Consider the following 23029-nt stretch of genomic DNA (forward strand, 5'->3'; position numbering starts at 1 on the left):
GGTTGTGAGGAGAATTGGGTTGTGATACATATGTTTGCAAATGGTATTTCAGTATGAGATTATTTTTATTTATTTGGCAGAAGTATTTCTTGTTTTATTTTGTGCAGAATTCTGTGCCCTGATTAGATATATGTGCCATGTATAACTATGGCGTAATGGATGAAGCAGTTCCATTTCCAAAGGTAGAAAAGTATTCTGCACGTACATGGCATGACCATTCCCAGTGTCTACATTTCAGCCTAGCCGAGGCTTCTTCTTGTGTTGCGGGCTGCCACGGCACTCTGGTAATATCTGTGGATCCCTTCTAAGAACCTTTGTTGTCTACATTCAGAATTGAAGGAGATGCTGAACTTCACTTAGAGGTTAGGGAGGGGAAAGATGAATCCTCCCAACTTCCCACCAGTTAATGGCCCCTCTGAAAGCTATCCACAGACCATAGCGGGCTTCATGGACCCCTGGTTAACTTCTGCTCTGCGAGTACCTTTATGAAAAATTTTAAATGAAGAAGTTTGTATTGCCTTTCCCTCCCTCTTACACCCTCCCAAGCTAATACTTAGTATTGCATTCTAATAAACGTGCTGCCTGCTGCCAGAATTGCGGCTATGTTCTGTCCTAACAGTCGCTATAATCATGCTTTTCAAATAATTTTCCTAAACACACAGTGAGATTATTTTTAAACTAAGAACAGCTCTTTAAAGTAAGTGTCCCAGAAGCCCTGGGTGGTCAGAGAGGTGAAATCACTCACTGAATTTAACGTTGTATATTGGCTCCTTTGCTTCTGCTTTTTGCTTACATTTGTGGGGGAGTGGGGAAAGGAAGGGAAACTGGGTGCCAGCCACTGTGCTAAGTGATTTACAATTATTATCTCATTTGTTCCTCACAACAACCCTGTGAAAGAGGCTCTTATTGTCTATGTCTGAGGCCAAAACTGAATCCAAGCCTTTCTGATTCCAGGCCCAGAGCTCTCTCCACTGGGCCACCTTGCCTCCTAGTTGGGCTCATCCAGGCTGGAAGGGCAGTGGCCACTGAAGGGCTGACCCCATTGCTGATCAGTGGAAGCTTTGATCTCCATATGTGGGCTGATTTACCCTTCTGCAGGCAGCCCCCTGGGATCACATCATAGTGTCAGACTTAAGAGTAGACACACACTTGGTTTTAGCCCTTCAGTAGCTTAGCGTTCCTGACCTCAAGTGATCCACCAGCCTCTGCCTCCCCAGTAGAAGGATTACAGGCCTGGGCTACCACGCCCAGCCCCTTCCCTTTTTTAAATTAGGAAAAAGAAAGACAAAATGTTTGCTTTTGCCTCTCCCAGAGTAGGCTAGCTTCATTTTGAAATGCATCTCCCCAACTCAGACTCATGCCCAGAGCAGGCTATGTGTGTGCTTGCTTCAGAGGCATGATGAGTCTAGACCCCAGGTGGGTCTGTGCCTGCACCTTCGGGTGTGTGGGGACACCAGCGGCTGCTGCCAGCTCAGTGAACTTGGTCATGATCCATCTCCTCTTAACGTGGACAGTTTTCAGATGACGGCGCTGGGAGTCTCGCATCCTCGGGTCATGCCGGTCAAGGGCGCAGAGCTAGTGTGGTGAGCTTGGTTTGTATGCTGAGCAGTAACTCGGATGGCAGCCGTGTTTCACGCTCGTTGGGTTTTCATTTCTATTGGTATTTATTGTCATTTCACTAACATCCTGGGATGGCCAAAAAGCCAAGTTTAGCTTGTGTGTCATGTGCTTTCAGACACAGCCTTTGGAGGAGGCTTTAGAACGTTCCACTTGGGATACTTAGACTTCACTAACTGGTTCTGTAGTTTGGCCTTTTGTCCCTTTGTAAAGTTTGAGGCCATAGATCAAGGCCTTTGAGCTTTTCCTTTTTGTTGTGTCATGCATGTGCATTATGCCATTTACTAACCTCAAATAACTTGCATTGTGGTTAAAAATCCCGTATGCAAAAAGGCATTGAGACCCTTGTGGCAGGTTGACCATTCCTGGCATCAGAGACAAGAGTCACATTAAACAAAACAGTTTTTTTCTGTAATGTGCTTTCTATTTTGAAAAATGTTTTGTATTTGTTTATGTTGCCAAGCATGAAAAGAAATGTAAAGAAAGGGGAGGGGGCTGCATCCCTCTGGCCTTTGTGCGCCACAGAATTGAGCTTCCAGAGCAAGTAGAAGGGAAAGCCAGGTGAGGAGGCTGGGGATGTGCACCTGTGCAGCCCTCCTCGGGCTTATCAGCGGAGACAGAAACGAGGCGAGGAGATGGATGGGAACCTGGCAGAGAAGCGTTTTACAGAGCGCGGTCTCCACTGGAAAGGTCTTGTTTAGCAGCCAGTCTCCTTGAGGGCTGAATCTTGGGCTCCTCATGCCTCTTCCTGTAGAAAGGAATTGGGTCTGCCTCTTGGTTCAGATCTTCACTTTTCCAGGATGACTTTGCTGGTCCCCTCAGCTGCCTTAACCTTCCCCTCTGAGAACGCATGTCTTCATGTGCACCTGTCTGCTCCACCCCTAGAATATCAGCTCCCTGAAGACAGGGGCTGGTGTTAACATTTTTGTATTGCTCAGTGCTCTTAGCATATTACTTGGTAACAGTGAACTTGGGGCCTAGTAAGTGCTTTTTGATGAATTGGTTGATACTAGAAGGCTAAAATGGGCCAAAGCTGTCAGACGTGGAGACTGATACGTAATTGTTTTGGTGAGTGCTTCGTTAGGGTGTGTCCCCTTCACCCCCCATTATATATTTCGTGAAACATGATCAGCAACAACTTTTGGTCTTCGATTTCACTTCTCTTTTTACCTTCCCTACAAGGGTTCTGTTCTGCCCCAGCCCTCCCTCCTCTCTTTAGTGACATGACATGACCCAATTCTTCTGATGTTGAAGGTGTCTGCCGCAGATTACTTTAGCCGATCCAGTCGGAGGGGAAGTGTTGTCTCTGATGTGGACGACGTCGTTATTCCGGATTTGAGCAGCGTGAGTTCATTGCATGGGCTGGTCACGTGGCTGTGGCGAGGCCTCCCACCTGCCTGCAGCGGGCATTTCCAAACTAACAAAGTGAAGCTTCCCCCTTACAGGGAAAACACCACTGTCTTGAAATAAACTTAGTGAGTCTAGAGACATAGTTCTCATCACCACCCTTCACTTGCTGGTTCTGGGAACATGTGACTTAGAGCCCTACTTGGGCTTGAATCTGACTAATTGTAAGCCTGCCTTGATTTTGTGGAACTTGCGAACAACAGCATTTTGTATTCTGTTGGATATTTGTTTTACTGAAACAGTTTGTGTGAAATGCAAAAACTGTAAGGGCTTTTGTATTCTTTGACTTGTTTAACCACAGAACTTCATCAGCATTGAGCACAGCAGAGCTTTCCTGGTTCACAAGAATGCCACATCAGTTAGTGAAAGGTCCGGACCAAAGAGGGATCCCGAGCAGACCAGGGCCAGTGATCTTCGTGACCTCAGCCCGTCCTAGAGAACCTGCTGACCTTGAGGGTTGGAGCAGCTGGGTCAAGGCTCCCACCCTGGCTGTGTGCACCAATTGTGTAGCTCACACCTGTAAACCATTTGGCAAAGCTTATTTCATTTTTATCCTCACCACCTCTGTGGGAGATAGCTGCTGTTTTTAACCCCATTTTACAGATGAGGAGACTGAGGCAGACAAATTGAGTGGCTTGCTCGGGATCCCACAGCTAGAAAGTGCCTGAAGCTAGATCTGAGCTCAGATCTTTTTTTTTTTTTTTAAAGCAATCAGGGTTAAGTAACTTGCTCAAGGTTACACGGCCAGGTGTTTCTGGGTGGGTGCTGAGTATCTGAGCCCGGATTCGATCCCCAGATCATCCCGACACTGCAGCCAGTGCTCTTACTCACTGTGCCACCTGGCCGCCCCATGAGCTCAGGTCTTCTTGACTCCAAGTCCTTGCCCCTCCCCAGATCAGAAGGGTAGAGATGTCTCTGTTAGCTAGCTTACTTCCTGCCCCATCTTAGCTGCTCACTCTCCCTTGGAGTGGCACAGACTCTTCCTCCAGTGTGGCATTCAGCTCTTGAGGTCGCACCCAGGTAAGACACGGTCAGTGTAGCTGCCCAGGAGGAGCTCCTGGGGGTCCATCTCCTCCGTGCGTGCTCTACCCCAGCCAAGCCCTTGACATCAGGCCTCAGTGAACCTGCACCAGGGACAGTCTGCTTTTCCAATGCATCGGTATCATGGTTAAGGGCATATTTGTCATGGTCCCCACAGAGACGCAAGGCAGGGTGACATCCGTTGAGAGAATGGGAACCTGCAGGGGCATGCGGCTCTGCGGTCCTAGAGGCTCCCGGTACTGCATCTCCTGCCCCTGTGTGACCCTGTATTAATTCTCTGTGTGCTCCCCACCCAAAATGACCCCTTGAGGTCAGGGGCAGTTTCCTTTTTGTCTTGGTGTTTTCAGAGACCAGCCTAGGGACCCAGTGCATGAGAGATGCCCAGTAAAGGCTTACCTCTCTGGAGCCATGGAGCCTCCTCTATGGTCTTGATGGTCCTGGGGCCGCTGGCATAGAGCCTGGCTGCCTGAGAGAATGCCAGGATGAGAGCAGCTTCTGCTGGCTTAGCTTTTCTTGACCGAAAGACCATAGGCATGGCAGCGCCTGTGCCCCTGGTGGGCGCCACATCACTGCAGTCCCAGTAACTGGACTGCGGCATGGCTGAGGGGGGTGTTTCTGCTGCCTTTCCTCCCACAACTGCCGCAGGCTCTGCTGAGTGGCCAGTGGCCAGAGCCGGCGCCAGGGAGAGGGCAGCTGAAACACTCCAGTGACATCCCAGAGAGGCTACCTCAGAGGTGGAAGGGCTCTGCGCCCCCCAGCTTAGCTGATGCTCAGCTCACTGCCACTTAGTAAGTTGGTTCAGGGGCTGCTTTGGGGGCTTTCTCTTTTCTGGGGGTTAGGCTAGGGAAGGAGTTTGTGTTGATTTGGAAAAAATATTTTAGACTTCTGAGTGGAGAGGACAAAAAGTTGAAAAGTGTTCCTTTGAAAGGGAGGTTGGTGAAAGGCAAGGGCTCCTTAACATGGAAAATACTTTATCCAGTCCTAAACCCCCGGGAGGGCCTGTGGCCAGCTCTGGACAGATAGCTCCAGAAGCCAGGTTACCAATGTGTCTGGAGGTGCTGCACCATCGCTGACCTCCGGAACGTGATGGGGGACACATGGGCCTTTGGAGAATCAAACTGAAGGCAAATGAATGTTCTTAAGGCTTTTCTAGTCATTAGAGACATCCATATTGTAGCCAAACTGAAGGGCTTAGAGGCTAAGGTGACTTTAGGATTGCTGAGGTCAGTTGGAAGTCAATCCCATGGAGACAGAAAATGAATGTGGTAAGTAGAGTTTCTTTCATCATACAGATGAGAGCATCTCACTCAGTGTTTTGGCATGTAGCCCTTCTGACCCATTGTTGTCTCTCTTTATCGTGCCCCTGAAGTGCCCAGAGCTCAGGTCTAGGGGAAGCAGGCTGCTGGTGCCGTTGGGTGCGCTGGCCTCACTTGTCCCGCCTGCCCCCACGGGGCCGGCACCTTCATTTGGCTGAGCCTCTCTGTGACTTACACATGAGGCTATGGCTCCTCAGGGCTTCTTTGGACAGCGGTGCCCTCCGGTATTTGCCCAGGAAGAATGTTTCTCCCTTTTCAGATTAAAGTCAGACTTCAGAGCTGGCATCTCTGATGTTTGGTTTTCTTTCTCGGTAACGTGTAGTTAACAAAGCCACGTGTCCTTCAGGCTGAGCTGGGGCTTGTCACTCTTGTTTTCTTTCATGACTTCACTGATTCTCAGGAAGCCCAGGATGCCAAGAATTAACTTTCTTCTTTCCCTTAATTGGATTCACTAAATTGGAGTTTGATTCATTTACCTTACAGGGTTTTGAAACTTCATTCCGAGTTTATGTGTTTGTTTTAGGAGACAGTGGGGAGCATTGCCAATGAGGTGTGACTTCATTTAAAATCGACATGATGTGGATCTTGCCTAACTTTTACCTGTATTTTTCTTTTCCAGTTGGATGAAAAGTGTGACAAGCAGTATGCTGAGACTTACACCAGGGTGAGTGTAGTAACTGACCAGGTTCTTAAGATGAATCAGCTGTGCCTCCTCCCTCTCTGACTCACCATTCCTCACTATTACCCTCCTGCGGTAAAGAGCTGCTCCTTCTGCCTTCATCAGGTCTCTTTGCCCAAGAGTTCCTTTCAAAGCTGAATCGTGGGAGGGAGGGAGTTTTTATTATTTATTGAATTATTAATTCTCTTCCTTTGACTTTTTAATTTGCCATGATACATTCAGAGCTGCCAGAGACCTGAGAGGCCTGTCCTTCATTCTGGGGCCAGAGAGATGGGGCTCAAGGTCACCTAGGCAGGAAGGGGCCAAAACCTGGGACCCCCTTCCCCCCCCCCATTGATTTGTCACTCTTCTATTCCTTTTGAAATGGACTTTTAATGACAAGCATTAAACAAACCCTGTGAGAAATGGGGGTCCCCTGAGAACCCTGAACTAGTTCCTTCACATTGACTTTATTTCTTCAGAGAAAGGAATTACTCTCAAAATACTGTTTTGTGCAATCCCTTTGTAGTGTTTTCCGAGAAAAATTGGCCCATTATCTGAGGGAGGTTTGGATTCATTAATCCAAAAAGGTGGACTTGTTCTTTATGTCAGAGGGAAGCCTCACTCCTTTGGGCAGTTTGGGGGAAAGGCATTGCCACAGTCACTGAGGAACATGGAGGCAGAGGAGGCTGGTTTGCAGCTGCTGCTGTGAATGCCTCAGTAAGCCACTGGATTGTATGCTACCCCAAGGGGCCAGTACCTACCTGGGAGCAGGGGAGGCTGTGATCTTGCCTAGTAGAGGGAGAGAATAGAGGAGGGAGTGTTGGGGGATGAGGATGGCAATGATTGGGCTAGAGACACTCCTTTCTGGGCCTCAGGCTTTTCATCTTTAAAATGACAAGGTTGGATTAAATGACCTTTGAAGCCTCCTCTGCCTCTAAACCTCTGATCTTGTGATCCCTTGAACCTCATTTTGTTATATGTGATACAGTACAGGGAAGTCTTTCTTAAAAACCAGTCCTTCCCCAGACACAGTACAGACACTGTGGCGGCTTCCCAGGAGTCCTGGGGACCTTCTCTCCTCTTGCCACCCCCATCCTTAGCCCCTCAAGCCATCCAGCAAGGGCACAGGGGTGACACTCTCATATGATCTTCCTCCTAGCCTTCTTCTCGCAATTCTGCCTCAGCAACAACACCCCTGAGTGGGAGTGCCTCCCGTCGAGGGAGCGGAGACACGGGCAGCTTCGTGGACCCTGATGCTTCCTTAAGTGAATTACGGGTAAGGGCATGAACAGAACCCTTGTGCTTTTCTTTAAAGAACTCTGGCCTTTCTGGGTAATTGGCAGATATTTTTAGGGCCTACCAGGCAGTCAGAGCTAAGAGTCAGTAGAGATACTCTCTTTTGTAACTATGGCCATTCTAGAACTATAGTCTCACTCAGGCACTTCAGAGCAGAGAGAAGTGGGTCTCTCTTTGCTGTTTCTCTGGGCCTTGTACACCTTCTGTGCCTTCTGACCTTCCAGTCTGGCCTGCCATTTCCCAGAAACCCAGAGGGGCTTAGCAAATAACTACCATTGTTTCCTCCAGAATGAGTGTCTTAGTTACCTACAACTTCTAGAGGGCAAGAACGCAGTGCAATATATTGAGGCCTAAACCCTGGATCCTGTTGGCCATCTGGGCAAGCCTATGGATCCCTTCTCAAAGTCATAGTTTTTTTTTTTTTAAAGCAATCGGGGTTAAGTAACTTGCTTGAGGTTACACGGCCAGTTATTTCTGAGTGTGGTGCTGAGTATCTGAGCCCGGATTTGATCCAGGTCATCCCAACACTGGAGCCGGTGCTCTTACTCGCTGAGCCACCTGGCCGCCCCTAAGCTATTGGGGGTAAGTAACTTGTTCAAGGTTACATGGCCAGGTGTTTCTGGGTGGGTGCTAAGTGTCTGAGCCCGGGATTCGATCTCCAGGTCTTCTCAACACTGGAGCCGGTGCTCTTACTTGCTGTGCTACCTGGCCGCCCCTCAAAGTCATAGTTTTAAATGCATAAAATAAAATATATAGGATTTCACAGGAACTAATTATATTGAAATACAATTTTCAGAATATTTTCAAAAGTTCATAGATTCCAGCTTACGAATTCCTAAGCTAAGATATCCTTCAGTCATGCCAGCCCTTGGTTTCCCTGGGGATAAGAGTATGGGGAGAAGATCTGGGTCATTGTTTCAGGTCTGTGGTTAAGTCTTCTCTCTGAGCTGTTAGCCAGAAGTGAAGGGGGGTACATTCTTTGTCTTGTGACTGTCCTGGGCAGGGCAGCAGCAAGGTTAGAGGCAGGTGCCAGGAGGGGAGAGAAACAAAGAGATGGTCAGCCCAGTGAGGCTCGGGTTGGCCACAGTCACCTCCTGAATGGTGTGGTGGTCATCCTAGATGAGCTCATACCACCGTGGAGGACTGACCATACTCAGCTCTGCCCGTACAGTCAGTCCTCCACCATCCCCTCTCCTGCCGTCAGTGATCAGGCGTCTTGGAGAGATCTGCTGGCATGGGTCTGCATGTTCAATGCTGTAGAATTTAATTCAATCCATGTAAAAGTGACAGTTTGAGTCATTCTTAGCATGCTATTTCCACAAATCCTAAGGGGAGAAATTATGCTGTAGACAGTGAATTTTTAAATGAAGTAGTTTTACCACAGATTTGTTGGCCACGAGACACAGGATGAGTCACTGTGTCTTGAGTGGTCATTCTGTTGGTCGCGGATGTGATGCCTCCATTCCGGGCTCCTTGTGCTTCAAAGGGCGCTAGAAAGCTGTGCCAGTGGAGGAAATGCAAGCTCTGGCACCTGCCGTGATGCCACTAAGGCCATGAGAGTGGACCTGGCACCTGCCCTTGAGTGAAGCGTGGCTACCTGGGCCACCTTAGGAGAGCACCCCCGAAGGCCCACCAGGGGAGGGTCTGTTTCAGTAGAGGGAGGGACAAGTCCCCGATTCTCAGATTGTGGGAAGAAGCACAGAACATGGATGCAGTTTTCAGCCCCACCTTAGTGGTGAAGAGGGTCATGTAGACTGACCCAGATGCCTTCATTGTGCTCTTCCTCCTGCTTGCCTCTAGCCCTTTTTAGGCATCTCGAGTAAGAGCTGTGCTTGGCTTCTTTTCATTTGTCTGATACCAATCTGAAATGGGCAAAGCTTGATTTGCATTTCCTTTGGAAATTTTTAAGCTGTAAATTCTTTTTCTGCATGATTTTCTGCAATGGTTTCTTCTCACGTCCTGCAGGATATCTATGATCTTAAGGACCAGATACAAGATGTAGAAGGCAGATACCTGCAGGGGCTTAAGGAGCTCAAGGTACCAGGGTTCCAGCCTTTATCCCAAGCATGCTTTCTGTATGAGCCCCCGGTGTCCGTGGAGGCTTCAGCCCCACGAGGGCTGGCCTCACTTCACAGAGCTTTACTAACAGTGTTTGTCTCAGAAGCATGTGCTTAACCTGCCCCCTCTCCCCTTCCCAGAAGGTCACCCTGGGGTCAGAGGTGACGCCATCGTCCTCGGGTCCTAGGCCTCTGACCCTGCAGGAGCCCTGGGCTGTCACTTCCTTCACCTGTGCACAGCAATGTGGTGTTTTCCTTGAGGCTCAGTCTTTGAAGAAAGAACTAGGATAGCCATGGGTGGGGGGCTCCCTCTGCCTTGATGAAGTCACCTCAGGGCAGAATGGACTTCATGCATTCCTAGTTGCTGTGAATAGTGTTAGTATTCTAGTACTGCCAGTACTAGAAGAGACTGCAGAGAGAACTCCACACCCCTCATTTTATAGATAGGGAAACTGAGGGTCAGAGAGGTGACATAATTTGTCTGGGGTCAGACATCTCTTAAGTACCTGCCATGTACGAAACTCTGGAGATAAGAAGAAAGGTAAAAGACTGTCCCTGCTCCCCAGAATCCCCCTGTCTCGGGGGGCGGGGGGGTAACACCCGGACAAGCTCCATGCAGGGTCAGTTTACCAGCCCGAAGGGGGGTTGGGAAAGGCTTCCTGTAGAAGGTGGGATTTTATCTGGGACTTGAAGGAAGCCAGGAGGCAGAGAGGAGGAGGGAGAGTGTTCCAGGCACAGGAGACCACCAGTGAAAATGCCCCAAATCAGGAAATTCAACAGTTCATGCCTGTGGGACCCCCACGTTTGGGATGTGACGTGAATGGAGATCCAGCAAAGTGGGCTGAGAAAGAATATTCAGAGAGGGCGGGGAAGAACCAGAGAGTAGGGCCACAGACACCCAGGGCAGAGACAGTGTCAAAGACAAGGAGGAGACTGACAGTATCAGAGGCTGCAGAGGGTTTGGTCATTGTTCATCTGGGAAGAGCAGTTTCGATGGAATGGTGAGGGTAGAAACCAGAGAGTGAGAGGGCAGACGGGGAGGCCCCTGCTGCAGACTGTGGGCTGAGAGCTAGTAGGGAGGGATGGGCCTGTGTGTATAGACCAGGCAAGACTGAAGTAAGTGAGTGAGTGGGAATGATAGAGGAAGCAGTCTGCTGGAGGGGATGGGATGGCAAGGCATCACTTGGGCCTGGACATGGGTTGACCTCTTGATGGGAGTGTGGGGTGAGGGAGGAGAGACTAGTAGCAGGCATTGGTGTGATGGGAGAAGAGGAGGGCAGAAAAAAGAGGGAACTTCCACATTCCACAGGTAGCAAGGAGCAGGTCTTCTGTCAGAAATCTAGGCTACATACTCTGTCCACATATCAGGAATTGAAGTGAGATATTTTAGCAAATGGGCAAGCTCATTTGGACAGTAGTTTTCTGTAGGGCTTCATTAAAGTATTCATCCCTACAAGATCTGGAGGTCAGTAGGATTGGCAGACTGGATGAAGCAAAGGCCAGAGTGAAAGTTGTTGGGAGAGCTATCGGCAGTCTGAGATGTTCAGGGGATACCACTGATGGCAGAAAGTGAAGCAGAATCGGCCTCGTGATGAGGGTGAAAGAGCACGGGGCAAAAGCTGGCTTGAAGCTTAACACAAAAGTCTTAGCCTCTGGTCCCATGGCTTCCTGGCAAATGGAGGGAGAAGAAGTGGAAGCAGTGTCAGCCTTTCTCTTTTTGGCTCCAAGGTCACTGCAGATGGTGACTGCAGCCGTGAAATGGAAAGATGCCCAGCAGATCTGGACAGCGGACTGAAAAGCAGACATCACCTTGCTGACAGAGGTCTGTCCGGTCACATTTAGGCCTTCACCAGGGCCACTGAGTGGCTGTGAGAGTCAGACTGTAAGTGAACTGAGCACGATTTCAAATTGTGGCTGGACAGGACTTGAGAGGAGATCGAGTCAGTCCATACTTGAAGTCACTTCAGGCTACTCACCAAATACTGAAGCTGGTGCTGCAATTCTTTGGCCACATAATGAGAAGATGGGACTCATTGGGATTGAAGGCATAAGGAGAAGGGGACAGCAGCGGATGAGATGGATAGAGTATCCTAGAAACAACAGGCATGAGAAAAAGGCCACAAAGAGCTGGACAGCAGTGGGGGATCACAACCCACCTTTCTTAGAAAAAAAGCCCCTGGAACTTGTAGGGCTGTCCTTGGGAGGCAGTCTTCTCAACTGGCCCTTGTGAGTTGCGTTGACGCTCTTTCTTACCAGGTGGTTAATCACCGAACACTCAGTGGAAACGTTGGCGTTGGGCCCTTTGAGATGGGCTGTGGAGCCAAGAGGGGCCCAAGACTGCTGAGTAAGGGGACTCCATCTGGAGTGGCCCGAGACCGAGGAGCCGAGCCACCCACAAACACCAAGCGTGGAAAAGGACTTGTGGACACGTCTCCACCAGGGCTGGACAGGACAAGAAGACCTTGGCAGAGGCCTCGGTCACATCCCGGCTTGTCAGCTTACACTGCAGGTGATTGGCTAGGGTGGTGTCAGGCAGGGCCAGGGAACCTGCAGCCTCAAGGCCACATCAGGTGTGGCCCTTTGACTGAATCCAAACTTCACAGAACAAACCCTCTTAATAAAAAGATTTGTTCTGTAAAACTTGCACTCAATCAAAAGGCCGCACCCAAGGACCTAGAGGGCCACATGTGCCCTCAAGGCTGTAGGTTCCCCACCGCTGGTATAGGGGATCTGCTGTGTTAAACCCACAATCTCCTGTACAGTCACTCTTAGAATATCACCTGCTGGAAAAACAGTCCAGAGGGGTCAGAGATGTGACTTACTTGCATCCTTTGGTTCACAGCAGAGGAAGGGAGGATAGGTAGCCAGGCTGGGTAAGATCAAGCTGAAGTACATGTTTGGGGGGTTTCTGTTGCACTTTTGGGTTCTAGGGTTCCTATCAAAGTCCCCGCCACCTCCCCCCTCCCCCAGTTCTTTTATGACAGGAGTATGTTTTAAAAAATCTTCTCCTTGTTTCATTGTTCCTATGTGGTGCTTGGCCACATGAAGTTTAATGAGGATTCCCAGAACCCAATATTGGCCCTAGAGACAGGTTTTTCTTCTCAGTCCAATGCTAAGTGCATTTGAGCATCCCTGTTTTAAAAAGCCATAAAGACATTGTCTCGGAAGTTCCTTGGTCATTTTGATCTGGGTAAGTGTTGGCTCTGTACCCACTGTAACTGTACAAACAGCGGCCTTTCCCAGCCCAGTGGGTTCTTAATATTTTTTCATATTGTTCATAAAAGGCATTTCGCGTTCAGTGACTTAGTGTACCCAGGAGCTCCTCCTGAGCTATGCCTCTGTGCATCTGGAGCCAGTGTTGGGTGTTTGATGTGGAAAGAGCTCCCTGGCCTTATGTGTGATGATGCTGTCCCTGTTCAGCCATTCCCTCACCTCCATGGTCCTGCAGGCTCCCTCCTGCTCTGAAGTGCTGTGACCATGGTTTGTAACTCCCTGCAAGGGAGGAGGAGAACGTACGAGCACCGTCCTCAAGTCTGGCAGTGGAACAAGACAAGCAACCCCTTGGCAGTTTGGTTTTCCCTTTAAGAGGAATCCTGCACTTGGGATTTGGTGAACATTTAGTGCTTGCCAAGCTCAGCAGCAGAGAATGGTTGTTTTATGCAATGGCAGCTCTGCCAGGCCCTTTTTAATCTGGATTTAGTCAGAAATGACAAGTAATTAACTCACCGCCTCTTTGCTTTGGTGGGGGCAGCTGCTCCATGCCCACATCATGGAACATTGGCCTCTAGACCCTCCCTTAGCCCACGGTGCCCAAGAGTTGGACTGAGTCAATATTTTTGGTCAGCAGGATGGGAGGCATCTGTGCCCCAGTCCTGGGACTCTGGCCTTCCTTCTGTCTCCGCTGCAGTTTCTGGCCTTGCTCTGCAGGGCTCCACAGCCCACATTTCACATGGCCTGCCTGAACATTTGGGGCATCTTCATGCCTGGGGAGGGTGTTTGGTCTTTGAGTTTCTCCTTTCTGTGTCTTCTTAACCATTTCCCATTGTTTCACAAAGTCTGCTCAGATGGGCCTGTGACCTTGTTAGCTCAGGGCTCCCCTTCACCAGCTCAAGTCACAGCCATTGGTACCCACCCATCCCACAAGCCTCTGCTCCACCAGGGAAGCCCTGGGCTCTCCACGCCCCCCCCACCCCCATCCCTCCTTTCCACGTGATCAACCTTTCTCTTCCTGGTGTGCCGTTCCTCAGTGACATCCTTTATTTCTTTTCTTCAGAGTTCTTTGTGGCTTCTGTATAGGCTGCAGCCTACTTTTTCCCACCACGTACCTAGGTCTCCATTGCCTTCCAGTCAGGTCAGATACTGTGCCAGTCACTGGGCATAGTCTCACAGGCAGACCCAGCTGTAGCTAAACGGCGTCAGTGGGAGGCAGTCTTAGTGAGAAGGAGCAGTGTGGAAGGCAGGCCCCTAGTGAGGCTTGGAGCCAGGAGATGGATGTGAGAAGGGAGAGCATTTCTGACCTCGGGGGCAGCCAGTGAGAGCACAGGGAATCAGGTGATGACATGTCCTGTGTCCCTGGACTGTGGAGCACATGCAGAGGGCTGGAAACCTACAAAGGGCCAGCTTCTGCCTGGCTTTCAAAGTCTATCAGGATTTTCATGGACTGATCCCAAGAAGACAGAGAGCTTCCAGCCCGTGGGCCCACTCCCCCATTTACGTGAAGTTAGCACTGGCCTCATCTCTACACATATCAAAGGGGTAGAACAGCAGTGGCCGTGGCCCTGTTCAGCATGGGGCCTTTGCCACTGTCATGGAGGAGATGGTCTCCAGAAAGGCCTCTTTGTGGTGACGTTGTTGATCGACGGTGCTCAGAGGTTGGCTTGTCTGTCTACACTGCAGAAACTCAGTAGATGGACCCTCCCTGCTGCCCACACTTCTGCTGGGTCTGGGTGGGTGCCCCGCCTCGTGGAGGTCGTCCTGGGCGAGCAGGACGCACGTGCAGTGATCAGCAGGTGGTGGTGGGAGCTTCCCAGAAGAGCAGGTCATCACTCAGTAGTGTTGTATTTTTTCCAATTACGTGTAAAGATAGTTTTCAGCATTCACTTTGGTAAGATTTTGAGTTCCAGATTTTTGTCTCCCTCCTCCCTTGGCCAGGATGGCAGGCAGCATGATGTAGGTTATACACGTACAATCCCATTAAACACATTTCCACATGAGTCACGTTGCCCCGTGTGTCCTGGGCTCATCTGGCTCTCCCTTTGATGTGGTCTCCCTGTCGTGAGCACTCCCCTTCCCTCACTCTCGGCTTCCTCTCCCTCCCAGCCCCACTGCACTGATCTCCAAGCCCAAGAGCTTTATCAGTTCCCATAGCCATGTCCCCAAACCTTGGCTCTTTCTTGCACCCCAGCCCGATGCTCTCAGCTGCCAGCTGGACGTTTAATAAGAACTGCTGCAGAACCTGCGAGGCAGGTCCAGGTTGGCCAGTGCTCTTCTGTGCATTCTCGTTTGAGCCCAGTACCGACCCCATGAGGGGAGGCGGTGCAAGGATGAGCCTTGTGTTAGGAAACAGAGAGCGTGGATGATCTTTCCAGTGCCACACTGCTGGTCAGGATCAGAGACACAGCTTCTGGGCTCTTAAGTGCAGTGCTCTGTCTGCTCTGCTAGGCTGTGTAAGTGTGAGTGTGTGTGTGTGAGTGCATGCATTGTGTATATGTGTGTGTGCATGTGAGTGCATTGTGTGTGCATGTGTACACGTGCATGTATGTGAGTACACACGCGTGTGAGTGCACGCGTGTGTGTACACACTTATATGCGTGCGTGTGCACATGTGAGTGCATGAGTATGCATGTGTGTACATGTGTGTGAGTGCGCGTGTATGTGTGAGTGCGCATGCATGTGAATGCGCATTGTGAGTGCATGTGTATGCACATGTGAGTGTGTGTGTATGCATGTGTGAGTGCATGAATGCACATGTGTGAGTGCATGAGTGAGTGCACGTGTGAGTGTGCGTGTATGAGTATGTGAGTGTGCGTGTGTGAGTGCGTGTATGCATGTGTGTGAATGCATGTGTGAGAGTATGTGTGTATGCACGTGTGTGAGTGCATGTGTTGTGTGCGCATGTGTGTGTGAATGCATATGTATGCATTGTGTGAATGTGAGTGCATGTATGTGTGTATGCATGCGTGTGAGTGCATGTATATGCGCACACGAGTGCGTGTGTATGCATGTGTGTGAGTGCACATGTGTGTGAGTGCATGTGTATGTGTGTGAGTGCATGTGTATGAGTGCATGTGTGTGCACACATAAGCACACACACAGCTGCTGGTGGTGGTGGTTTCTCCAGTTGTTTGGCCCAGCAACATCTGGAACAAACAGAATGAATGCTGAAAGCACACTTTCCCTTGCCTTCCCAGCTCCACACTGGTTCTCCCTCCTCACTCTGCAATTTCCTTTAATGGTGCTGCCGTTTTCTCATCCTGCCCAGGCACAAAGTGGCCCCCCTCCCTTCACTCATTCCTCCAGGTCTTTCTGTTTTCCCTTCATCCTCTGTCATATTTGCTTCTTTCATGTTAGTTCTTGTGACACCAGTCTGGTCTTAGCCCTTGTAACTTCATTCTTGCCCTGTGGCCTCTAACAGCCTGTCTGCCTCCCTGATGTCTCTGCCAGCACTTGGACAGAGACTTGTGACTCACCAGGCTCCAGCATTGAGATGGGGGCTTCCCAGCAGCTGTCTACAAATACACTAGCAGACCTGACCATTTAATCAGATGTGGGCCTTGAGAAAACATTCTTGGTGGCAGCTTCTGCATGCCAGGGCCTTAGTTAGCAGAGAGAAGAGAATAGGTTGGAGGCTTGGATTTAACTTCAAAGTCAAGTCCCCAGAAGAATACTGAGCAAGCCCCAGGAATGGAGAACTGGGCGGGAGAACACAGATGGAAGAGTTAGCAGCAGGACTTAGCCTCGAACTCAGTTCTGAGGCATATGTGGGAGCGTCAGATGGGGAGTACTCAGAGCTGAGCTTCAGACACATCCATTAAAAGCTGCCAGTAACTGGATTGTTACATACATTTGAACAATCAGAACTGGCTGGAAATGTCTGTATCCCTACAGCATCGCAAGTAGGAAAGGAAGAAAAAAACCAGTCCTCCGGCTGCCATTTTATTTTTTTCCAATTACATATTTAAACAGTTTTTAAACATTTTTTTTAAGTTTTATTCCATTTCTTCCTTTCTCACTGAGATGCTAAGCAATCCACCATAGTTTCTACCTATGCAGTCTTGTAAAACATTTCCTCAGTCATTTTGTACAAGAAGCCTTGAACAAAAAGGAAAGAGAAGAATTGCCTGCTTCAGTGTGTGTTCAGACAGTGTCAGTCCTGTGTCTGGAGGGGGCGGCAGGCTGGTCCTTTGGGATGTCTTGGGCCGTCGGGCATCCCTCCTTCATCGTGCTGCAGTGCTGTCTGTGTACAGGCTTCTGGTTCTGGTCATCTCACTTGGAATTTCACTTTTGTTCATGGGAGTCTTTCGCTCCTGCTTGTCATTTCTTAAAGCACAATAATATTCTATCACCAAACAGAAAAGATGAGTTATAACTCTCCGTTCTGTACCACACATGCTACAACCACAGGCCACAGCTTGTCCAGCCATTCCCCAGTTGATGGACATCCTCTTGATTTCCAATTCTGTGCTGCCATGAAGAGCTGCTCTTGATATTTTTGTACAAAAAGGACCTTTTTCCTTTTCTTTCATCTCTTTGTGATACAGACCTAGCAGTTGTATTCCAGCTACCATTTTAGAGAGAGATTGAATTAGAAGTCTTTATATCATTGTGAAGCAGTTTTCTCTTGATTATTAGAGTTGTTATGATACATTAGTTTATATCACAGCACTGCACTCTGTCCTCCCTGTGTGGCCAGAGCATAGTGACCCTGTAGGGTTGGAGATCCTGGCCCTAGAAGGGTCCCTGGAGGGCGTGAAACCCCCTCCCCACCTTATCCTATAGGTTTTAGGTGAGATGCAGTTGTGATGAGGTGTTTTCTCTGATACTTTGATAAGTTATATCCTGTTGGATGTATCAGGTAATGGACACCAGGAAAAAAAGCTGTGGTAGCGCTTGCCACGGACTCACACTTCTCTAACGCTGTGTCGTAGTCAGTGTGTCCCAGGCACTGGCTTTTCATGTGCTGGCTAGGCCAGCCTGCTCATGCACTTTATTCCCAGCCCTAGAAACTGCTCCATGAGCTTGATCTGAAGTCTTTTTGTCCTTAAAGTTGTCTGTGGACAGAATTTTGATTTTTCTTCTGTTGATGGCAGCATAATTCTCAGCTCTCTTTTTATTTGTCTTTCTTTAGTCCTTAGCTTTAGTAGGAAAAATGCTCCCAAGTAAAAGTTTTACCTAAAACAGGATAATATAACTTTTTATGCAGAACAATTTAAACACAAAGTTTTCATTATTTTAAAGGAGGTCATATTGTTTACTAGTATTGCTTTATTTACTTAGAAACTTCTGACAATTAGAAAGTTATTAGCAAACAAGTTCATATAATTTAGAGAGACTAACATAACAGAAAATTCTTTTCTTTTTCCTTAAAAATTATTTATCATTAGTTTTCAACATTCACTTCCATAAATTTTAAATTTTCTCCTACTCTCTCCCACAAGACAGCATGTAATATAATATTCCATCATGAGTCTTCTGGAATTGCCTTGGATCATTGTATTGCTGAGAAGAGCCGTGTCTATCAAAGTCAGTCATTGTACAATGTGGCTGTGTATAATGTCTCCTGGTTCTGCATCCCTCCTCAGAATCAGTTCATTTAAGTCTTGGAATTCCAAATTTATTCTGAAATCTGCCTGCTCATCCTTTCTTATGGAACAATAGTATTCCATTACATTCATGTACCACAATTTGTTCAGCCATTCCCCAGTTGATGGGCATTCCCTCACTTTCCCCTTCTTTGCTACCACAAAAAGAGCTGCCATAAATATCTTTGTACATATGGGTCCTTTTCCCATTTTTATGATCTCTTGGGGATACAGTAGTGGTATTGCTGGATCAAAAGGTATGCACAGTTTTATACCTTTGGGCACAGTTCCAAATTGTTCTCCAAAATGATTGCATCAGTTCACAACTTCACCAGCAATAGTGTCCCAATTTTCCCACTTCTTCTCCAACATTTGTCATTTTCCTGTTTTAAGTTAACCAATCTGATAAGTGTGACATGGTACCTCAGCATTATTTTAATTTGCATTTCTCCAATAAATAGTGTTTTAGAGCATTTTTTCATGTGACTATAGATAGCTTTAATTTCTTTTTTTTTTTTTTTGCTTTTTGGAGGGCAATTGGGGTTAGGTGACTTGCCCAAGGTCATACAGCTAGTTTTTGTGTTAAGTGTCTGAGGCCAGATTCGAACTCAGGTCCTCCTGACTCAAGGGCCAGTGCTCTATTCACTGCGCCACCTAGCCACCCCATAGCTTTAATTTCTTCATCCAAAAACTGCCTAGAAAAATTCTTTCCCAGAAAAAAAAACAAAAAACAGAAAATTCTTAAGAAAATATTAAGGCTATAAGTGAAATTCCAAGACAGTTAGGAATTTACTATGATGAGAGAGTCCTGCCTGCTTGTTACTGAAAATTGTCAAGTTAATAAACACTACTGGCAGTATCAGTGCACTTCATGTCCGTGTTGCTCCCAAGGAGGTCAGAGTCCGTCCTGTGATTAGAGGAGGATGGCCCCATCTTTGGCCATCCCAGGTACCCCCTAGACAGTGACTGGCTTGTTGAGGGCTTCTATAAAATATAGAAAATTAGATCTATAACATAGAAAACCTGTAACACCTCAGGAATGACTTCCAGTTTTCATGGAAATGTGTGTACATGTGCATGTCACTAAGTGAGTGAGGCCCTAAAACGCCTGTCTTCTGCAGGACCGCCATGTTGTGCACATCTTGGTGCTGCTTCCCATCGTTCCAGCCTGGGGTCTGTGGTGGCCGTAGTGGCCTGCCTGACCTGGCCCTAAGGCTCATCCTTTTGCCTTCCCCTTAGGACTCTTTGGCTACTGTGGAGGAGAAATACAAGAAAGCCATGGTTTCCAATGCCCAGCTTGACAATGAGAAGAACAATTTGATCTACCAAGTGGACACACTGAAAGACGTGCTGGAGGGGCAGGAAGAGCAGATGGCGGAATTCTACCGCGAGAACGAGGAGAAATCCAAGGTGAGCCTTTGCTGCCCTGGCCAGCATTTGTGGCCGTGCAGAGCTTTGCCTCTCAATCCAGAGGTCACAGATCTGCATTTTTTCGTTATTCCTGGTTTTTTCAGTGACTGAGATCATTCCACCAAATTCCAAGTGTCCTGGACTGATAGAGTCAGTTTTTTTTTTCTACAAACTCTATAGATACTTTGATAACAGAGTTAAGCAGTATCCCAATGGTTAGAGGAGACAATTATCTTGTTACTTGAGACTAATGAGGGCGGTGGAATGATTTTCAGAAGGTTGTAAGATTTGGATTCCTGAGTTTATAACCTATGAATGGAATGATTAAAAAGTACAGAAGAAGTCCTACCAGATTCTTTTTATGACGCAAATATGGTACTGATACCTAAATCAGGAAGAGAGAAAACAGAGAAAGAAAATTGTAGACCAATCTCCCTCATGAATATAGATGCAAAAATTCTAAATAGAATACTAGCAAAAAGACTACAGCAACTTATCTCAAGAATAATGTGGTTTGATCAGGTAGGATTTATTCCAGGAATGCAAGGATGGTTTAATATTATGAAAACCATCAGTGTAATTGATCATATCAACAATAAAACCAGCAGAAACCACATGATCATCTCAATAGATGCAGAAAAGGCTTTTGACAAAATACAACACTCATTCCTATTAAAAACATTAGAAAGTATAGGAATAAATGGAGCCTTCCTTAAAATAATAGGTAGCATCTATTTAAAGCCATCAGCAATTATTATATGTAATGGGGAGAAGCTAGAAGCATTTCCCATAAGATCAGGGGTGAAACAAGGGTGTCCACTATCACCCCTCTTATTCAATCTAGTACTAGAAATGTTAGCAGTAGCAATTAGAGAAGAAAAAGAAATCAAAGGAATCAAATAGGCAAAGAAGAGACCAAGTTATCACTCTTTGCAGATGATATGATGATATACTTAGAGAACCCTAGAGAATCAAGTAAAAACCTACTTGAGACAATAAATAAATTTGGCAAAGTTGCAGGATATAAAATAAACCCACATAAATCCTTGGCATTCCTGTATATTTCCAATGAAATTCAACAGCAAGAGATAGAAAGAGAAATCCCATTTAAAGTTACTGTAGACATTATAAAATATTTGGGAATCTACCTGCCAAAACAAACCCAGGACCTATATGATCACAGCTACAAAACACTTTTCACACAAAGTCAGATCTAACTAATTGGAAAAATATCAATTGCTCGTGGCTGGGTCGAGCTAATATAATAAAAATGACAATTTTACCTAAATTAAATTATATATTTAGTGCCATACCAATCAATTTACCAAAAAATTTTATAGAGCTAGAAAAAATAGTAACAAAATTCATTTGGAAGAATAAACGGTCCAGAATATCAAGGGAATTAATGAAAAGAAATGCTAGGGAAGGTGGACTAGCTATACCAGATTTCAATCTGTATTATAAAGCAGCAGTCATCAAAACTACTTGGTACTGGCTGAGGAATAGAGGAGTGGATCAATGGAATAGATAAGGCACACGAGATTCAGAAATCAATGACTATACTAATCTATTGTTTGATAAGCCCAGAGGCCCCAGTTTAGGAGATAAGAACTCACTATTTGACAAAAACTGCTGGGAAAACTGGAATATAGTATGACAGAAACTGGGCATAGACCATTATCTAACACCATATACCAAAATCAAGTCTAAATGGGTACATGATATAGGTATAAAAGTTGATACTGTAAGTAATCTCAGAAAACAAGGAATAGTTTATCTGTCCGATTTGTGGAGAGGAAAAGACTTTATGACTAAACAAGAATTAGAGGATATTATAAAATGTAAAATGGATAATTTTGACTACATGAAACTGAAAAGTTTCTGTACAAACAAAGCCAATGTAACCAAGATTAAGAGGGATGTGGGAAATTGGGAAAGAATATTAACAACCTATGTCTCTGACAAAGGACTAATTTCTAAAATATACAGAGAATTGAGTCAAATTTATAAGAATACAAGTCATTCCCCAATTGATAAATGGTCAAAGGATATGAACAGGCAATTTTCAGAGAAAGAAATTAAAGATCTATAAACACATGAAGAAATGCACTAATTCACTATTGGTTAGAAAAATGCAAATCAAAACAACCCTGAGGTACCACATCTCACCAGTCAGATTGGCTAAGATGACAAAACAGGAAAATGACAAATGCTGGAGAGGACGTGAGCAAATTGGAACACTAATGCATTGTTGGTGGAGTTGTGATCTGATCCAGCCTTTCTTTAGAGCAATCTGGAATTATGCCCAAAGGGCTATAAATAATTTCATACCCTTTGACCCAGCAATACCACTTCTAGGGTTATATCCCAAAGAGATCATAGAAGTGGGAGGAAGACCCATATATACAAAAATGTTTATAGCAGCTCTTTTTGTGGTGGCAAAGAATTGGAAATTAAGGGGGTGCCCATCAATTGGGGAATGGCTGAACAAATTGTGGTATATGCATGTTATAGAATACTATTGTGCTATAAGAAATGAGGAGCAGATGGACTTCATATTTACCTGGAGAGGCTTATACGAACTGATGCTGAGTGAGAAGAGTAGAACCAGGAGAAATTTGTACACAATTACAGACACAACGTATGTGTGATGACCAACTTTGATAGACTAGACTGCTCTCAGCAATGCAGTGATATAAGTCAATCCCAAAAGTCTCATGATGGAGAGAAATATGTGCATCCAGAGAAAGAACTAGAAAGAACTGAGTTTATATCCAGGTGGAAGCAAAATACATGATTTTTTCCTTTTCTTGTTTGATTTATGTCCTCTTTACCATTTTTCATTCCATCTGACACAATCCATCTTTACAACCTGACTAATGTCTAATATGAAAGTATTTACAGATCCTATACTTGACTATATCCCGCCATAGAGGGGAGGGAAGGGAGAGGGATAAAATGTGAAACTCAAGAAATTGTGGAATTGAATCTTGTAAACTAAAAGTAAACAAACAAATTAATTTTAAAAAAATACAGAAGAGAAATAGTCCATCACCTGTGGATCGCTGGAACATTGCTGAAAATCCATTGACTCCTTTCATTTAGGTGTTAAAGAAGCAGGGTATCCTCCAAGTGTCTCTTAAATTCCCCTTGAAAAATTTGAAGGAACTTGTGATGAGACACATGGAGGGGTTGGCCCCAGGCCCCTCTGTGGCCAGTGTGGCTCCCTCGGGCCAAGATGGGTCACGCAGCATTCGCAGGTCTAGAATGCTTTGAGCTCAGTGCCCTAAGAGTGTGGCAGGGTGAGGGGTGTTCTCCTTATTTTACAGATGAGGAAACTGAGCCTTAAGGAGATGAGGACTCGCCCAGATGACCAGCCTGGGAGTGGCAACCTCTCTGACTCCTGGCCTCGGCTCCTCCTGC

General features: G+C 46.7%; 1 protein-coding gene across 1 annotated transcript in view; it reads left to right on the forward strand.

Moving 5' to 3' along the window:
* The window catches only part of LRRFIP2 (LRR binding FLII interacting protein 2), a 96623-nt gene that overhangs the window by 59524 nt on the left and 14070 nt on the right, over positions 1–23029 (forward strand). Inside the window, exons 13-18 of the mRNA XM_069084316.1 lie at positions 1515–1583; positions 2872–2961; positions 6001–6045; positions 7202–7318; positions 9304–9375; positions 19436–19606. Of these exons, the coding sequence (XP_068940417.1) occupies positions 1515–1583; positions 2872–2961; positions 6001–6045; positions 7202–7318; positions 9304–9375; positions 19436–19606 (564 nt within the window). The remainder of the gene's footprint in view (positions 1–1514; positions 1584–2871; positions 2962–6000; positions 6046–7201; positions 7319–9303; positions 9376–19435; positions 19607–23029) is intronic.

This window comes from Petaurus breviceps, unplaced genomic scaffold (assembly GCF_028583685.1).
Source record: "Petaurus breviceps papuanus isolate PSGF00001 unplaced genomic scaffold, PetGlider_PUasm1.0 174, whole genome shotgun sequence".
NCBI classification, from domain to species: domain Eukaryota; kingdom Metazoa; phylum Chordata; class Mammalia; order Diprotodontia; family Petauridae; genus Petaurus; species Petaurus breviceps.